Source organism: Pongo abelii, chromosome 2, assembly GCF_028885655.2.
Source record: "Pongo abelii isolate AG06213 chromosome 2, NHGRI_mPonAbe1-v2.0_pri, whole genome shotgun sequence".
Classification (NCBI taxonomy): Eukaryota; Metazoa; Chordata; class Mammalia; order Primates; family Hominidae; genus Pongo; species Pongo abelii.
This window is the reverse complement of record NC_085928.1, coordinates 177,966,296-177,985,196: the sequence shown is the minus strand read 5'-3', so window position 1 is coordinate 177,985,196 and position 18,901 is coordinate 177,966,296. Positions and strand designations below refer to the sequence as shown.

At 38.0% G+C, this 18,901-nt stretch overlaps 1 protein-coding gene across 4 annotated transcripts in view; it reads left to right on the top strand.

Moving 5' to 3' along the window:
* The window catches only part of GOLIM4 (golgi integral membrane protein 4), an 80,195-nt gene that overhangs the window by 40,323 nt on the left and 20,971 nt on the right, over positions 1-18,901 (top strand). For 2 of the 4 annotated variants that reach the window (XM_024245219.3, XM_024245220.3), the window contains exons 2-8: positions 7,122-7,196; positions 8,496-8,545; positions 10,354-10,407; positions 11,697-11,847; positions 13,744-13,826; positions 14,348-14,431; positions 18,233-18,391. In XM_024245219.3, the coding sequence (XP_024100987.2) occupies positions 7,122-7,196; positions 8,496-8,545; positions 10,354-10,407; positions 11,697-11,847; positions 13,744-13,826; positions 14,348-14,431; positions 18,233-18,391 (656 nt within the window). The remainder of the gene's footprint in view (positions 1-7,121; positions 7,197-8,495; positions 8,546-10,353; positions 10,408-11,696; positions 11,848-13,743; positions 13,827-14,347; positions 14,432-18,232; positions 18,392-18,901) is intronic. The other 2 variants (XM_024245222.3, XM_024245221.3) reach the window with 1 other exon arrangement.

Sequence of the window (18,901 nt, the reverse complement as noted above, 5' to 3'; positions counted from 1 at the left end):
AGTCACCTCTTGAATGCTTTGCAGCTTAGAAATTTCTTCCACCAGATACCCTAAATCATCTTTCTCAAGTTCAAAGTTCCACAAATCTCTGGGTCAGAAGCAAAATGCTGTCAGTCTCTTTGCTAAAACATAACAAAAGCCACCTTTGCTCCCATTGCCAACAAGTTCTCATCTCCATTTGAGACCAGCTCAGACTGGATTTCACTGTCCATATCATTATCAGCATTTTGCTCAAAGCCATTCAACAAGTCTCTAGGGAGTTCCAAACTGTCTGACATCTTTCTGTCTTCTTCTGAGCCTCCAAGCTGTTACAGCCTCTGCTTGTTACCCAGTTCCAAAGTCATTTCTACATTTTTGGGTATCTTTTCAGCAGCACCCCACTCTACTGGTACCAATTTACTGTGTTAGTTTGTTTTAATGCTGCTGAAAAAAACATACTCCAGACTGGGCAATTTACAAAAGAAAGCAGTTTATTGGACTTACAGTTCCACATGGCTTGGGAGGCCTTACAATCATGGCGGAAGGTGAAAGTTACGTCTCACATGGCAGCAGACAAAAGAAGAGAACTTGCGCAGGGAAACTCCCCTTTTTAAAACCATCAGATCTCCTGAGACTTATTCACTCTCAGGAGAACAGTACGGGAAGAACCTGCCCCATGATTAAATTATCTCCCACCGGGTGCCTCCCACCACATGTGAGAATTCAAGATGAGATTTGGGTGGGGACACAGCCAAAGCATATCACACGGTTACGATAATGAAATAAAGTAATTCAGAAATTCTCGCCCTCAATCGAGGTTTTGTTCTTTTGTGATAGACAGGGAATTAATAAGGAAAAATTATTATTTTACTTATTTATAATAGTAAAAATTATTATTTATAATTAATAAATTATATTTAATTAATGAGTTAAAATAAAGCATGATGATCAGCACTAAAGAGAAAAATAACATAGGAAAGGAGACTGGAAGTATTGAGGGCAGGAAGCTAGTTGCAATTTTAGACAGGATGTTTTGAGTGTGAACGCATCTTTCTAGTGAGGATCTGAAGGAAGTAAGGGAGCTAGTTGCTCAGATACCTGGAGAAAGAGCAATGAGGCTCAAGGAAGGGCAGTAGGAGGGGCTGAGGGGAAAGCATGCCTGGCATGTTCAAGCCTAACAGAGAGGCTGCTGGGGTCGGGCAGGATGAACGATGGGGTAAGGCTCTGTGAGGGCCTTGTGGGGTTTCACTCCCAATGTGGTGAGAAGCCACTGGGAGGTTTTGCCCCCCCAGGCCTGGGCCTTGAATGTGTGGGAAAGGGCTTATTAAAAGTTAAATTCAGCCATAAATTATGAAGCAGACTCAAAAGATTGAATTTTATGGAAGGAATGAAACTGGAATTGAGTGAGAAGTAAAATCTGGGCTTCATGGTTTGGGAGTCATCTGTGAGAGGTTGTAGTTAAATTTTGAAGATGGACGCAGAACTCTGAGGAGATGTTTTTGAAGGAAACGAGAGGAGGAACCAAAGTCTGTGCCCTAGCGATGTCCTTCCCTACTCCCGGGCACTGGAGGGAGAGTCCTGTGTCAGCCTTAAAATGGTAATAGTAGTCCACCTCCATTTTCCTTTTATTTCTTTCTTTTATGGGGGTTGTTTTCTAGGACATCTCCAGTATTCTTTCTTAGACTTCTTGTAAGGTAAAATTATGGAAGAAGGAAGGAAAAGTAATTGGAAGAATGCATGATGTTGACTTTGTGTTGACCCATCAACTCATTCTTTTATGGAGGAACGGGGTGGGCAGGTGGCTGGCTTCCACCCCACCTCTGGTGATTTAGAATTACAACCAAAAACTGTTACATAAAGGCTCTTAATTTCTATGATGTTAGCCCCAAAGAAACCCTCAAAAGTATTGAAGTCTGAGACCTATATTAATTTCAATTTATTCTCCTTTTTGTGTCATCTTTCTTACTATTAATGCTTAAACATTCTTCAGTCACAATTATCAAAAGCATACTTTGTTCATTTTAATTTTTGTTTTATATATAAGAAGATAGAGGTACTTGCAAATCTAAATGTTTTCACAAGTTGAATTGTGTGACTTTCATACCAAGCTTCTGTTGTTTGTTGTTTGTTTTTTAAAAATAAAACATTATGTTATAGTCAGGACCAAAAACAAAATTTCACAGGCTATTTCTTCTGCCAAAGAAACATTGCCCTCTCTTGGTTTAAGATGTCAAAACACTTAGCAATGTTTTCTGCCTAATTTTGGAGTGTTGCTTTCTGATTCTGAATTGGAGCAGTTTGCCTTGAAATTGCATAGATATGCATTTTGCCCATAAGTGAATGTATACAGCTGATTTCTCGTGTGACTTTCAGATGGAAGTCAGAGTTAAAATGGAAAATTGCTGTAGGAAGCTGGCACATTTTTAAACTCCTGAGTGCTTTTGGGGGGAATGAAACCTCTTTCCATTCCTGGTTGCATGGAAAATATTAAACCCCTTTTAAGTAAGCAGGAGACGAGATGAGTATTATGGATTTTCATCTTTTTCTCCTGAGTTCTTGTGATTCAAATCCTAATTCCTGTTGCAGTGTTATTCTGCATTAAAGATCTTGACTGCTGAGATTGAACCATTATTTTCATATTTATTTTTCCTTAAACTTGTTTGGTGCTATGAGAATATTCAATATATAGCTTTTTGTTGCAGAGATTTTAGCAGCATTAGTTCATCTTGACTGATGCCCTTGACTTCAGAGTATAAATAGAAAAATAGAGATAGGTGACAAGGATTGATTAGCTATCCTCATTCTAAGTGAAACGGTAAACGTAGCTAGATAAATCACAGCTCAAAAGCCTGGAGAATGCATGGCAAAAGAAATAAAGGTAGTGCGTATGTGTGTGTGTGTGCTTAATAGTGAAGTTTTCTAAAAGAGGTACAAGCACAAAAATTCTATCTGGTCTGTTCTACTGTCTTTCAGTTTTTATTTTCAAAAACTTAAGGGTTTAAATAACCTATGGAATTATTGTTTGCTTTTTCTTTTATTTAAAGAAATCTTTTAAGTAAAAGAAAACTGAGACCAATGTCATTGCCTTTTTAAGTCAGATATGTGTGTGTATACATCTGTGTGTGTGAGAGAGAGTGTGTGTATGTATATATGTATATATGCACATATATGCATATACACACACATACAATTACTTTGTTATTAGACTTTAACTGTAGGGTTGGAAGGGCTCAGGGGAGATCGCCTGATTTTTTTCTCTGGCACTTTTAAGCTATTTAAGCATTTTAATAGTGTTTACTCTGTGCCAGGCAGTATTCTAAGCACTTGACATATATGAACTCATTTAACTCTGACATTCAGCCAAAGAGATACATCTATTATTATCCCCACAAACCGTACAAGGAAACTGAAGTTCACAGAAGTTCAGCAGCTCACCTCATGAGAAATGAAGCTGGGATTTTAACCCAGGCATCAAGGCTGTGCCTTCAGCCCTTATATTAGCACCTGCCTCTCTCCCTCTCCTCCTCTTCTTTCTAGATTTTTCAGTTCGAAGGGCCAGTTTTCACTCTGACTTCCCTTTACCTGATGTGGTTTCTTCAGCCTGTAGTTTGAGGCGTTTTCAGTTTGTTTTCCTTTATTCTTTTCTTGAGCCTGGTGAAGAACAACCCTTCTCCACATCTCCATCCGTCACTGCTGCTCCATTCTTTCACCCTCCTCCTCCTCGGTGATATTCTCCAGCCTCAAACCATTTCTGAATTCTTAAGTTACATTACATCAGGATTAGAAGCTGCTGTTATAATGATGGCTTGTCCAGTTCTGAGTAAGATAGTATTAATAGCACAATTACCTCATAGTTTCTACATATATATACTCTATTCCTGTTTGCCACATCTTTTTTCTCCTGTATTTGCAAAAATACATTCTTCTTGCATTAACAGTTTGCTATTATGATGCCATGCTGTGTAGTCATGAGTATTTCTCAGCTTTTCAAAGACCTTTGAATTTTAACAATAATTCACAAACATGCTTGCCTTTCTGTGGACATTTTATAGGATTTATGCAGGTTATTTATGAAAGTTTATAACTGTGTCCTACGATCTCCTGGCTCTTGAGACACACTGCTGTTAATATGTTGAATGTGTAAATTTCCATTTAGTGTGGAACTGTCAGAGACAGTTGTATGATTCAGTTTGATAAATGGGTACTTTGGGCCAGCTGTCAGGGCATTATCTTCCTGACTAGAATCCCAGGGAAGAGAATAAAGAATGGAATACCATCCTGCACCCAGCACTCTTCACCCATATCCCCCACACTCCCTCTACACTTGGTTTCATCTAGCAGAGCCTCCATTCTCTTACTGAAGATGAAATCATGCTGATGAGTTCTATCCTTCCTAAGCCAAAGATAATTATGACCTGATTATCTGGTACCACACAATATTAAGTTTGCAAAAGTGAGTTTACCCTGATTGCTGCTGCATTGTATTAAGTAAACAACAATTCCACCAGATTGTAATTTGTAAATTCAGCTTTTTTCCTCTCTATCCTTAACCTTCTACAATAATGTTTAATATTTAGTCTGAGGTGACTGGGGTGGGTGATGAACAGTCTGCATTGTGTGTTTTTCTTGACTATGCTGCTAGGTTTTATTATTATTATTATTATTATTATTATTACTACTATAGGTGTTGCTGGGTTAGAATTGTTTCCGCCTATACTGGGGACTTTGCTGCTGTAGGATCTTGGATAGTTCACCTGTTCCTTTCTTTGAAAGTTTTGCATGATTGCTGAAATTCAGTCTATAATATGTCCATTAGTGCAATCAGATTCCCTTTTAACTGGCATATTTATGCCCTTATAACTTTCTACCCAGACTGTGAGAACTTTGGCCAGTGGATTGGCGGTGAAGGGAGTGTTTTTCCTTCCAGCTGGGGAGCTTACGTGTTCCCGAGCATCCTATTCTTGCCTCTGTTTTATGATGATAGTATTGTAATTTAGCTCTTTCCCTATATGTTTCCCCCACCTCAGTAAAATTCTCAAAGACTGTGAGTGCACAGTTCAGGGTTTGGCTTCGTGATGTTCTATAGGGCTAATCTTACACTTTCCCTTCTTTATTCCAAACTTAATTTAAGATGGGGCTGTTAGTAGTAATCCAAGGAACCTCTTAGTTTTGAAAGGATTTTAGTAATTGTCCAAGGGGCTTATACTCCATACATGTATATGTTTGAAAAAAATATTACTTCTTAGCAGTGGACTTGCAGCCAAACTTTTTGGAACACAACTATTTTTATCCCAGTTTTACACTTCTGTCCAGGTACATAGTAGAGATGCCATAAATATAGAGTTATATTGAATTCCTTTATAATAATAATGCAGGGTGAGAGGATCATCTGGTGAATGGAAAAAGAACCCTGGTAGAGGAAGGGGATGGGGCAGGGATTATTGCAATGACTGCCTACGGATGAGGGGAAAGTTGAGATTGGGGTATGCATGTCATCAGAGGACCACACCTTACCAATTTGAGTGGTCACAGGCATTCTAGGAGTTAGAGATGGAGATGTTAGCAGAGGTGTGAATAGAGGTAGGGTCTATGGTGATAGTAGATGGAGTCCTGAGAATGGAAGTTTTATATGGGATGACAAGGAAAGACACAGTGTGGGGAGAAGGTTAGAACTCAGGAGATGATGGCCAACCTGGAAGGAGGACAATGGTGGTTGTTGGCCACCATAACAATGGAGAAAGGGCAAGAAGAGAGGCAGGGAATCCCTTAAGCAGCAAGTGGTTGCTGCAGGGATGGGGAAAGGGAGTTTTCTGGGATCCTGATGACTTTGGCAGCAGCAGTAGTGTTGGGGCTGTTCTGTGAATTGTATATGGTCAACCAGTGATTGATGCTTAAATTGTATGTAGTCACAGGGAGCTTGTGACTGGCCAAAGAATGGAGTAACACATTTGGCTTAGCCTGCCAAGAATGAGATCATATTTGACCATAATGCTGAACAAACAGGATTCAAAGGGTAGATCAGAATTTTAATTTACTCTGTTCTCTTCTCCCTCGGTGCCAATTCAAACCGTTCTGTGAAGCTGAGTTTTCTGTTCCTGGATGAAATCTTAGACAAACTTGTTTGCTTCACTAACTTCTCTCAGATTAAAAGCAAAAAATAGTTCAAAACTTGTATTCATAAACACACAGTCTTGGTTCATTAATTGTTATGTCTGGTCTAGTCCAGGACAGTTAATTCAAAGGTAAGGCTTCTCCCTCCTGTCCAGCTTCTGCTTGCTGTAGGTGTGGAGCCTGCAGTGGGAAGGAGTGTTGTGGTATGCCTTTTCTCCCTTGTTGTCTGCCAAACATGCCTACTCTTCCTCCCTTACTCACCAGGCGACTCTGGATTCTTCAGAGTAAACTGGGTGGGGAGGGAGGATAAAGGGCAGAAAGGTCTTACAGAACTGAACATTGGTTTGCCGCTGGTTTCTTCTGGCTGTAGCTGATGGTGAACCTGACTAGTTCTTTTGTGGACCCTTTTATAAATTCTTTGGAGAGTCCTTTCCTTCTCTATTTCTGTGCTTCTCTAGTCTGTTTTCCTTGATGTGGGAGGAGGGAGGAGATACACCTCCTCTTTCATTCCAGTGGTATGCTGCTGAGGTCTCCTTATGGATCCAGGCAGCCTTAATTCAGATTCAGATATGTTGACTTTGTAGTACTTATGGAATATTTAGGAGAAAATACCCTTCTAGAGTCAGAGAGAAGCCAGAGGTGGAAGTGTAGTTGTGGGGGTAACTGCTGTGCAGATGATGGTTAAAAGTCATGAGATTGAGCAAGATTGCCCAGGAAGACAGGAGGAAAAAGATCTCAAAAAGACACTTGCATTTAAGAGGCCTAGAAGGAAATGGAGCTGGCAAAGAAGGTGGAAGCATCATTCAGAGTATTGGCTTTAGAAAAGGGCAGGCTGGATGGGAGCCAGCCCAGAATAATGCCTATTAGCATGTCTGTTCTTTACCTGGGAAGGGGAACTTAAAACACATATGTTTTTATTTAAATTGTGTAAAGACTCTACACTGTTTTCTTCCTGTTTTAAAAATTGATGTTAATTTTACTTTTAAATTTCTAATTCTTTGAAGACAAAAATGTTAACTCTTTTTTTCCAGTTGTGTATGAACACAGATCAAGATTAGAGAAATCCTTGCAAAAGGAAAGACTTGAACATAAAAAAGCAAAGGAAGGTAAGTAAATACATAATTTGTGTTCTGTGTTTTTCCAGTACTCTTCTTTGACGTATCATATACTTAGTTTACAATTTTTTTTTTTTTTTGGCTAAGATAGTTCTCAAATCAACCCAAAGTCAGATAGGTGGACAGAGAAAGACATGTCAAGTAATATATTATGCATTGTGCAATAATCCCTATACAAGATTGGATTCAGAATATTGTATTCAGTTTATGCCACCTTGTGATAGCTCATATATTGGTTACACTTATTATTTCAGGAATAACATATAATTTTTCATCTGAGTATTAAACAGGTATATATTACTTACACCTGGAACTTCTGTCCACAGATATTGAGGGGGCTGGGGTTGGGGGGGAAGTAACAGGATGCATTGTCCAGAATGTGACAAATTTTATACACATACATATATATTTATACCGTAATGAATTGATCCCATTGTCCATTATATTTTAAGTTATGCACCTGTTTTTACCTTGTGAAGGTTTTTATTGACACATCAGTTGATTCAGTTTGAAAGTTAACATTTAGGACAGCCACTAGGCAATGCTGTCAATTTTTATCAGAATTTTTCCATAAAACACAGGCCTTATACAGCTGATGATTTGAAGTTATCTGCATACTGATATTTATTTATTCATGTTTTATGATAAACCTTGAAATTTAAGTTATGTATTCTGTCTGCCTACCTTGGTGGGAAGGAAGAGGATAGCAGAGGAGGGGCAGTATTGGTTAGGATGTTTTACTGACCCTTGGATTGAGCCTGTGTGAAGAATAGAAATTCAACATCATTAAAATGCTTTGATAAGATTTGGATTCTCCTTGTCTTCAAATGCAGTGATTTTATAGAGCCATCTAGTGGGTAATACGGTTTTCAAAGCATTAAAGATGGCTTGGCTGGCTTGATTTCTGTTTTCAGGAACTGAATGATTTTCGTGTGCCATCTAGTGGATAGCAATAAATCAGCTTTGTCTTCAGATGTGCTCCATTTTTTCCCCACTAAATTTCAAGGAGAGTTAATCACAGAGATATTCTAAAAGCACTTTTAATCAATTGGCTATAATTTGGACTTTGTGGATGCAAGATTTACAGCTGTAAGGTAAAGAGGAAGCTGTATGTTTTTTCCAATTCTTTCTAAACAATGAGAGCCAAAATAAAGTATGTAAATCACCAAGTAGATTGTTTTAAACCTAACACACTTTTGCAAGCATGAGTAAAGTTTGCCTTTATTTCTTTAGATGTTTAAAATCTGTGTAGTGAATTATCACTGTTTTTTTCCATCTTGTATTTTCTAGATTTTCTTGTTTATAAGTTAGAAGCACAAGAAACATTAAATAAAGGAAGGGTAAGTTTTGTTTTTTTGTTGTTGTTTGTTTTCCTTAATTTGTTTTCATAAAACTTGAAAGAGAGAGAAATACAGTTGCAAACTCTTTTACTTTTTGATCCCTGGGATTATAGGACTGACACCCTTTTTTTTTTTTTGGCTGCCAAAAAATTCTAAAAGGAAGACTTTAAACTTACCTTTGCTTATCACATTGTTGATAATAGGGATAAACTGGGAATAACCTTAATGTTCAACTATAAAAAGAAGGTTATTTCATTTATTTGTTTGCAGTCTCTCTTTATAGAATGTAAGATTTATTTTGGTTTGCCTTCACATGTGTAACATCCAACACAGGACCTGGCCTAGAGTTTGCATGTAAGAACATTTGTGGAATGGGTGAAGGGATGAATGATACTGGCATTTAAAAATATTTTAAAGTCCAAATTAACTGGATAAAAGCTACTCTTTTTCTTACTCTAAGAAAAGTATATAAGCATTAATTGAAAAACATTGATATTTTGGGATATTAATACTAAGAAGAAGCCAAGTGAGTTGGCTCACATCTGTAATCCCAAAACTTTGGGAGGCTGAGGTAGGAGGATTGCCTGAGGCTAGGAGTTTGAGACCAGCCTGTGCAAAATAGCAAGACTTCAGAGTACAAAATATTAGCTGGGCGTGGTGGTACACATGCCTCTATTCCCAGCTACTTGAGAGCTGAGGCAGAAGATCACTTGAGCCTAGGAGTTTAAAGCTTCAGTGAGCTATGATCCCACCACTCTACTCCAGCCTGGACAACAGGGCAGACCCTATCTCAAAATAAAAAAACTGAGAAGAGTCACTTCTTTGGATAGCCCAGGAGGCCATCAGCTTTCAACACTTACTTGCTTTTAACAGCACTAACCAAAGCTGTGTTGCACTTGTAATTTCCTTACAAATTAAAGCAGTAAAGTGAGGAAGCAAAAATGCAGTTCATTTTAGAAGTTTTTAATAAAAATATGAAAAAAATGCATGAGTGTATACTTGTGCTGGCAGGGTAAATTGAGGGATATGGTACCTAAACATAAACAACATAGCACAGGGAGGGAAAACAATCAGGTGTGTTTTGCATACTGACTGGTTATGGCTACCCGGGACTATTGGGTCCATATGTGAAGATGCCCCACAGGAACACAAAGATATACCCCTGGAACCTAGAGCTCAGGACATGCAGTTCAGCCAGAGACTTAGGCTCAAGTTTCAGTCCTGGCTCTGCTACTTAATGAAATATTTGCTCTTGGCGGGTTCCTAATCTTTACTCAGTTTCTCACTCTGCAAAATAGAGCCTCACTGGGGTAAAATCATGTATATAGAATTTCTTACCTGCTGAAGTTCAGGGAAAGAAAGTGCCTTTTCTCTTCCACGTTTAAGCCATGCTCAGCTTGTGAGGCCTGCTCCTCATTGGTTTATTTCTTCTTCCCTCTTACCTCAAGCACCCAGCACATATATTAGCCCTGCACGGTGACTCTGTGTCTCAGGACAAGTTCGTGTGTCTGGGCTCCAGTTCTTCTGAATATGAAAGTGGAAGGAAATCATCTCTAAGGGCTCTTTCAAGCTATCCCCATTTTATGATTTCATATCCTGCTTTTTTATTCTAAAATCTAGCAAACTAAGGGGAATGTTAAAACTTCATTTCTGTGTTAAATCGATGGCTCCAGCGACATCTTGGTTCAAATGTAGAATCCATTTTACTGTACACAAGTGAAATAAAGTTATATTTTAAAATGCTTTAAGCTGTGTTTGACAAGAGAGCCATATTTATCTTTGTGTTTTCTTTTTTTTTTTATTTACAGCAAGATTCCAATAGCAGATACAGTGCACTGAATGTCCAACATCAGATGTTGAAAGTGAGTAATCTAAAGTTGTTATTTATGAATAAAAGAAAGGATTAACCAATACTTGAACTGACTAATGGCCTTTAAAGTGATTAAAGTTTACAGAATTTGATTTGTATTGTAATATGGCATATTAAAATCATATTTGGCTAAAAATGTATAGTTGTAATGGCTCGTCATATTTATCACTCGATTACATAGAACATTTTAATTATTACACATTTTCTTATAAATCAGGCTCTCGGTTACCTCATTTTTAATTTTCTTCTCCTCTCTATCCATTAGGGTTTTATGTTTGTTTACTTTCTCACAGTGGTTTTCCTTAGACATTTTCTTTTATCTTACACAGACTGGAGGCTGTAGAACTATTAAAATGCTTCCTTCTTGTTACTAATATTTAATAAATGTCCTTTTACTTACCACAGGAACACAATTTATTGTTTAAAGATTCTCCTTCCTTGGTCCTTGAGTAAAACTCATTATTGTGTGTCAGGAAGAGGATCATTGTTTCTGTCAAGCTGGAAGAGACGGGCAGCATGCAGTTATGCCCTTCTCGCAGGATGCAGATCATGCCAGCATCTCCACCCCACCGTGCCTGCCCCTCGCTTTCTGTTTGCTATTGTCTTTCCCTCCAATATCAGTAGGGCATGCACTTTTTATTGAAACCGGAATCTTTTCTTATTATCCAGAGAGCAGTAAATGAATTAAAGCAAACCATGCTTTCACATTAAGCACTTGGAGACTGTAGTGTTTATCTAGATCATGATTACATTGTAGGATTATAATCAGAAATAAGGTAAATAAAAGTCAATTCTCTAAACAGTTGATTACTATTCCCAAAGGGAAAAGTCTCATTTACTCTCTCTCTTTTAAACTGAGTTACCAGAAAGGCTGAAATACCAAAGAAGAAAAATTAAATGCATTGCTGGGAAAACATCAGATCGAAAGAGGAAATCCATAATACCCAGGGAGGGATAATTTTGCCATTAGCTTTACCTTGTTTCCACAGTAATATGTGTCCCTGGGAACTTTCCCACATTTTTCCCCTTTCCATCTCTCATGCTAACTTCTTAAAAATTAAGGGGAAAATTATTTTTGGCTGTGATCCCAACTGTTCATTTGAAATCCAGGGGAAATGGAGGGAAGCTGCACAAATTAAAGCAACTTGAGAAAAACGAAGCCTGTTTCTTCATGTGTTTGTGCTTTCTTGCTTTCATTTGTTTTTGTTTACTGTGCTGTCAAGAAATAGACTCGTATAATTCAGAGAACGTGTATTTCTACTCAAGTTTTCATCTTTGCAGAGCCAACACGAGGAGCTAAAGAAACAGCACAGTGACTTGGAAGAGGAACATCGCAAACAAGGGGAAGACTTCAGTAGAACATTTAATGACCATAAGCAAAAATACTTGCAGCTCCAACAAGAAAAAGAACAAGAACTTTCTAAGCTAAAAGGTATTTGGAAATCTGATTAGCCAGTTTATCTCTAAAAAAGTACTGATATTAATGTTTCAGTGCAACTGTAGACTGTTGTTTTGAGTGGTGATTGATTTACATTTATCATGTGGTCCTTTACCAGCCACTTTTTCTTTGTAATATTTCACATGTGTCTTCATCTTTTGGGGTTTGTTTAAGGAAGCAGAATAGAATATGTTATGTGTTCTGTTGTATCGTAGCGTATTCTCTTGTATCTCAGTGGGGCACATGGCCCTGTTGGGCAAGACGATTCTTCTCTTAACTGGGTTGCCAGACATATAGCATCTCTGATCCTTACCCACTAAATGCTATAATGCTTCTCAGTTATTGCCACAATCAAAAATTGCTCCATATATTTCTAAAAATCTCCAAGGGAACAGAGACTTGCTGTTGATTGCCAGTAGTAACTGAAAAAAGCTCAAGTTCTGTAGTCAGACTGCCCAGATGAATCTTGGCTTCTTCACTAGCTATGTGACCATGGTAAGTTGTGTGACAACTGTGGGCTTCATTGTCTTATCTGTGAAATTGAGATAATCATAAAAATATCAACCTTGTAGAATTGGTGTGAGAAATAATTTACATAAAGCATCTAGAATAGTTGCTCATAAATTTGCTACCCATCAACATCTGTGTCAGGTATTTTCATAGTAATATGAAACAAAATATATCACTTTTCTGAGTGCATGTGAGTCCTGGAGAAAGAAACTAGTGCATTCTGCAATCAGATATTTAGGTGAACTCCAGATTAATCACAAGACACACATGTCTTCCCCATTTCTACCGGGGACGGTGGCTCACACCTGTAATCCTAGCACTTTGGGAGGCCAAGGTGGGTGGATCACTTGAGGTCAGGAGTTTGAGACCAGCCTGGCCAAAATGGCGAAACCCCATCTCTACTAAAAATACAAAAATTAGCTGGGCATGGTGGCGCATGCCTGTAATCTCAGCTATTCGGGATGCCAAGGCAGGAGAATCACTTGAACCTGGGAGATGGAGGTTCTTACAGTGAGCCAAGATCGCACTAAAATTAAATGCATTGCTGGGGCATTGCACTGCACTCCAGCTTGGGTGACAGAGAAAGACTCTGTCAAAAAAAAAAAAAAAAAAAAAAAAGGTGCTAAATAAGTTTAAAGTGAGATAATTGGTTTTAAGAGGCATATGGTGCATGCAAAAACAGTGGTCAAGTCCAAATAAAGTTTGTAGTCTAGTTCACTGTACTGACCCCAACAGTTTCCTGGTTTTGGTAATGTACTGTATTTGTATAAGATGTCATCATGATGGGAAGGTGGGTGTTGGGTCCTTAGGACCACTCTATATGTTTTTTGCAACATTTCTCTATAATATAGCATTTCAAAAAAAGTAAGTTACAACAAGAAGTCATGCAGGAGTTAAATAGTCTTGAGGCAGTACTACAAAGGGTTAAGGGTCTATACTTTCTGATTATTTTATTTTTATATATTTTTAAAATTTTAAATTCTTAAAAATTTGACTGAAATGCTGAAGCTTTGTTTTTAATTTGTGAAGCGACTCAAATCTGAGTACACCTACCCATTATATTTTATTCCTAAGGGTATGCTTATTGACATTAACATCTCATTTTTAATTCCTAGGTAACAAAAATTCCTTATCTTTTGTCTATAATGCAAAAGTTGTTTAAAAGCATTTAAAGTACTGAACCAGAGTGGATTGGCGTGTCCAGCTAAAACCATGCTACATCCCAATACAATATAGTTTTTGTTGATTTTGAATATTATATTGTCTGAGTTCAAAATACATTCTAAAATAAGTTATAGGTGGCTTTAGATATGAAAATAATAGAAACAGAATCCTGAAAGTTTCAAGGCTTTATGTGTGTTCCTTCTTTTTCTAAAATAGAAACTGTATACAATTTGAGAGAAGAGAATAGACAACTAAGGAAAGCACACCAAGACATACATACACAGCTTCAAGATGTCAAGGTAAAAGAAAACCAAACGTTTCACTATTTAGTGTTTGCCTGTTTTATTTGGTAGAATGACTTTGAAAGTCATTCCCTAATTGGCCTGCTTTACAAATCCACGTTGTTATTGTGGGCTTTGCATTAACTAGAGTGTACCTAATATTTTTACCACTTCAGCATTGTAAGCTAAAAGATGGTCTGAAAATCTGAATATTCTCATTAGTACTGAAATTATTCTCATGCTAAATAGTTACATATTAATAAGCTTTTTATTTATAAAAGTTTACTAATAATGAGAGATTTGTTTCTTTGGTTTTGATTTCATTGTAAATAAATGATTATGATATTTGGGTAGTACGTTTTAGATTTTGGAATACTACATAAAGCGTAGTGTTCTCTCTACGATGATTTTTAAACTTAACACATGCTGCTACAACAACAGATAAGCAAGTAACATTTGGGTAGCCATATCACGATCAGCCAAAGAAGAATTTGTCGTAGAATGTTAAAGCTCAACATGTAAAATTCTTTTTTGTGTAGCAACAGCATAAGAATTTACTCTCCGAGCATGAACAACTTGTAGTGACTTTGGAAGACCACAAGAGTGCACTAGCTGCTGCACAGGTTAGAAGGGTAGCAGCCTCTGTGGGTTCTTTTACAAGTCTGCTTAACATTTCTTAATTCCTTTATGCATGTAGTCTCTTACAAGCCAATCTTCAGTGAGTTCCTTAGGACAGAGCTATCCTAATCCTGAGGATCATGCATGCTTTCAAAATTCAATCAATAAAATATTAAACTTTTGATTATTTTTTGCACTGGTTGTGCGGTACATAAATGATCATTTCTTTCTACTCTAGTCTCTACATGCAGTAGTCTAATACTTGTTTAAATCACAGAAATGATCTCACATATATGGTCTTTTGCAACTATCTGATCTGTGTTGACTCTTGGTGTAGTATCTGTAGGATTTTATGCTGCTAGCTACCTAAATAAACTATTGTCAGACTTTTTCTTCTGTTCTTCTGTGCCTGCCTTGCTCCCAACATTCCAGCCTACACACCCTCCTTTTGGAACGAGGCTTACATGTTGTTGATCAAATTACAGAAAAGTAGAAGAGTCAACAGAGAAGGAAAAACAAGAGTCATAAGCTCTATTTGTTCAAACCTAGAACAGCCCCTGGCACAAGGCAGGGCCTCAGTATATATTTACTGAATGAACAGGGGAACAAATACAAGTGTTGGAGAGCTTATTAAAGCGATTTCATGCTAAGTGTTATGCAGCTTTCTAGTAGAAGGAAGGGAACAGGAATGACTAGTTTAGTTGCTGCTGTAAACTAGATCTTCACTTTTATTCTTACTGGAGGAATTATGATAAAAGAGCAAAGGTAAACTATCTATGCTTATCAGGAAACCCATGTTGGTTTTCTTTTCTTTATAAAATTATTAAAAGGTATAATTTTCTGTCCCTGACCCATCTCAGAGGCTGTAGCATCTGTGTTTGAGATTCCTTTTCTAGACAGTCATTGATTAGGTGTCTCCTCCTAAGCTGTAGCTGTGTAGTGATTTTTTACATGTGTATAAATGAAATTGACATCAGGGATCATTTCATTTCACATCTTCTTTATAAAAATTTTGTCAAGTGTTATTTTATATGAGGCTGTTCTTCATACTATAAATGTGACAAACTGATTTGAGAGCTCTGTGTGCTGTAATGGCCGTAAATGTTAGACTAAGCAACAATTTGAAAATCCATAGAAAGATAAGTAATATCATTTATTTGATGACTAAAACCAAATTCTGGAGTAGCATTCTGACAGTATTACTGACAGGGTTTTATAATAGAAAAAAAAATTTTGGCCGGTGACGGTGGCTCATGCCTGTAATCCCAGCACTTTGGGAGGCCAAGGTGGGTGGATCACCTGAGGTCAGGAGTTTGAGACCAGCCTGGTCAACATGGTGAAGCCCCTTCTCTACTAAAAATACAAAAATTAGCCAGGCGTGGTGGTGTGCACCTGTAATCCCAGCTACCCAGGAGGCTGAGGCAAGAGAGTCGCTGGAACCCAGCGGGGCGGAGGCTGCAGTGAGCCAAGATTGCACCACTGCACTCCAGCCTGGGTGACAGAGCAAGACTCCATCTCAAAAAAAAAAAAAATTTTTTTTTCTTAACTTAACCTATGGTTATAATTTTCTATTTATTGAAATATCTTTTTTGGGGAGGATGCTCAAGATTTGTCCTGCCTTAAAAAAGAGTGTCAGAACTAGGTGCAATCCTTAATTCGAGCCATATGTGTTAGTTACTTTGGGCTGCTATAACAAAACACCCTAGACTGAGTGGCTTATAAACTATGGAAATGTATTTCTCACAGTTCTGGAGACTGGAAGTCCTAGACCAGGGTGCCAGCATGGTCAGATTCTGGTGAGGTCCCTCTTCTTCCAGGTTGCAGACTGTTGAATTCTCCTTGTATCTTCACATAGCAGAAAGAGACCAAGAAAGCTCTCCTGGATCCCTTTACAAGGGCACTAATCCCATTCTGGAGGGCTTCACTCTTACGACCTAATTACCTCCCAAAGGCCCTGCCTCCTGATCCATCACATTGGAGGTTAGGATTTTAACATATGAATTTTGAGAGGACACAAACATTCAGTCTGTAATACCGTATTAAGACTTTCCCCAAATCTCCTTTAAAAAAAATGCTGTTTCAGGCACCTGCATTTCTCATGTAAATCATCTTAGGACATTCTGCCTTGACAACCTGATTTTTAAATGTAGTTGAGTATTTTAATCCTCACAACCTTGTGAGTTATATAATATTGTACCCTTTTATAATTAAATAAACTGAGATGAAAAGGGAAGTAAAGTAGCTAGCCCAAAATCAATGACCAGAACCAAGGTTGAACCTCAGGTTATCTTGACTTTGAAATCACGCTCAACCCTTAAGTGATATTTTTTGAGACTTCCTGCATCACAGGTACCTGGGCCTTGCCCTAGACCTGTTGAATTATAATTTCAAGAGTAGGGGACCAGGAGCCTACATTTTTAATGTGGTCCCTAATTGTGCAACACACAATTACTGCCTTCAAAGATTATGTATCTAGGAGAAAGAAGGAGTAGAATTGAGTTTTGTGTATTGCTCCATATTTATCTTCAAATATTAAAAGCATTGCTATGTGGATGTCATTTATTTTTTACCTCCAAAGTTGGTTTGCAAATATTTAGATTTCTCAGATAAAGGCCATTGCTAGTCATATGGTGCACCTTTGTACAAAATTATTAAAAGGCAGTGCCCTGGGAATTATTTAGCAAGCAAACTTCATTACCCTAGTGTACATTAGAAAGAAGCAAAAAAAGCACCTCACTTTTGGGGTGGAAGAGCAGTGTGCCATGGTGCATAGCTATGGCAGCAGGAATGCTGGTGGGTTCTGGCTCCACTCACCTGATGTGCCCCACACACTGTGGAGGTGGCCCTGTCTGGGAAGCTTGTTCAGAAAAAGACTTCTGCATGTGTTTATATGTCTGTTTACACACACAACATTCTGTTTTCAGGATAACAGTGTTGGTGTATAGAATGAGCAAAGTATACACAATGCCTCTTGATTTTGTTAATTAAAGTAATTGATTTTTTTCTAATTTTCTAGCTCCTTGTATTAAAAATATTACACAGACATCCACAAATCCCACCCCATGTACACACAGATGCAGCTGTATGAGCAGATTCTAGTCCTGTATCTGTGTTAGTACCTTTGTCACTTTAGAAGAAAAGATCATTCACAATCAAGGATAAAAAATCAGTCTATATCACAGCTGTGCCACTGTTTTCCAGAAACCACAGAGCACAGTGTAGGAAACATTCTAGCCAATAAGGGATTCTATTTGAGCACAAATTAACTGAGGGGGAAAATGGTAGCCTGAGTAATTTATACATGTGTGTGTTTGTGTGTGTGTGTGTGTGTGTGTGTGTGTGTGTGTGTGTGTGTATTTAAAATTTATTTTAAACCTATGACTCCTTTCTACTGAAAGATTTTACTCAGATCATTTTGGTAAAAGGTATCTGCACTTGTATTTTTATAATTGTGTGAGTTTTTAATGGATTTTTTAATATGATAAAACATCACATAACAGTCTTTTAATAGTGATATTTATATTAGTAAGTTATTTACAAAAGTTCTGACTTCAATGTAGTATGGGAAACTAACATCTGTCTTAGATATTTTTTCTGTTTCCTTCAGCTCTGTTTCTAATTTGCATGTGCTCAAAAATGATTAAGCATGCCCAAGTAAGAATAGTGAATGCATGGAAACAATCTGTATATTTTTCTAACTTGTATTTAGGTACAATATTTTTGTCTAGTTTTACAGTGTACCCAAATGCCCATCTATGAATGGGCATTCATAGATTCCCTCCTCAAATTGTGCAATTTATATGCAGACTCAAGTTGCAGAATATAAACAACTGAAAGATACTCTGAATAGGATTCCAAGCCTTCGAAAACCTGATCCAGCAGAACAGCAAAATGTGACCCAGGTGGCACATTCTCCACGAGGTTACAACACAGCAAGGGAGAAGCCAACCCGAGAGGTGCAGGAGGTAAGAGGCGTGAACTGGTAATCTATGGTTAGGTCACTTTCTCTGTCAAGCTGCCAAGAGGTGACCCGCTTTTAATATTGCCAACTTTTCTCCGAGGGCAGTAGTTCTCAAATTTTAGTATATCAGAATCGCCAGTAGGGCTTGATAAAACACAGATTACTGGGTCCCAGGCCCAGAGTTTCTGATTTAGTTAATTTGGAGTGAGGCCTAAAGATTTGCATTTCTAACTGATTTAGCTGGTCTGAGTAGCACACTTTGAGAACTGCCGCTAGTATTTTCTTTCTTTTTTTCCTGAGACGGAGTCATGCTACATTGTCCAGGCTGGAGTGCAGTGGCGCAATCTTGGCTCACTGCAACTTCACCTCCTGGGTTCAAGCAATTCTCCCTGCCTCAGCCTCCCGAGTAGTTGGGATTATAGGCGCCCGCCACCACGCCTGGCTAATTTTTGAATTTTCAGTAGAGACAGGGTTTCACTATGTTGGCCAGGCTGGTCTTGAACTCCTGACTTCA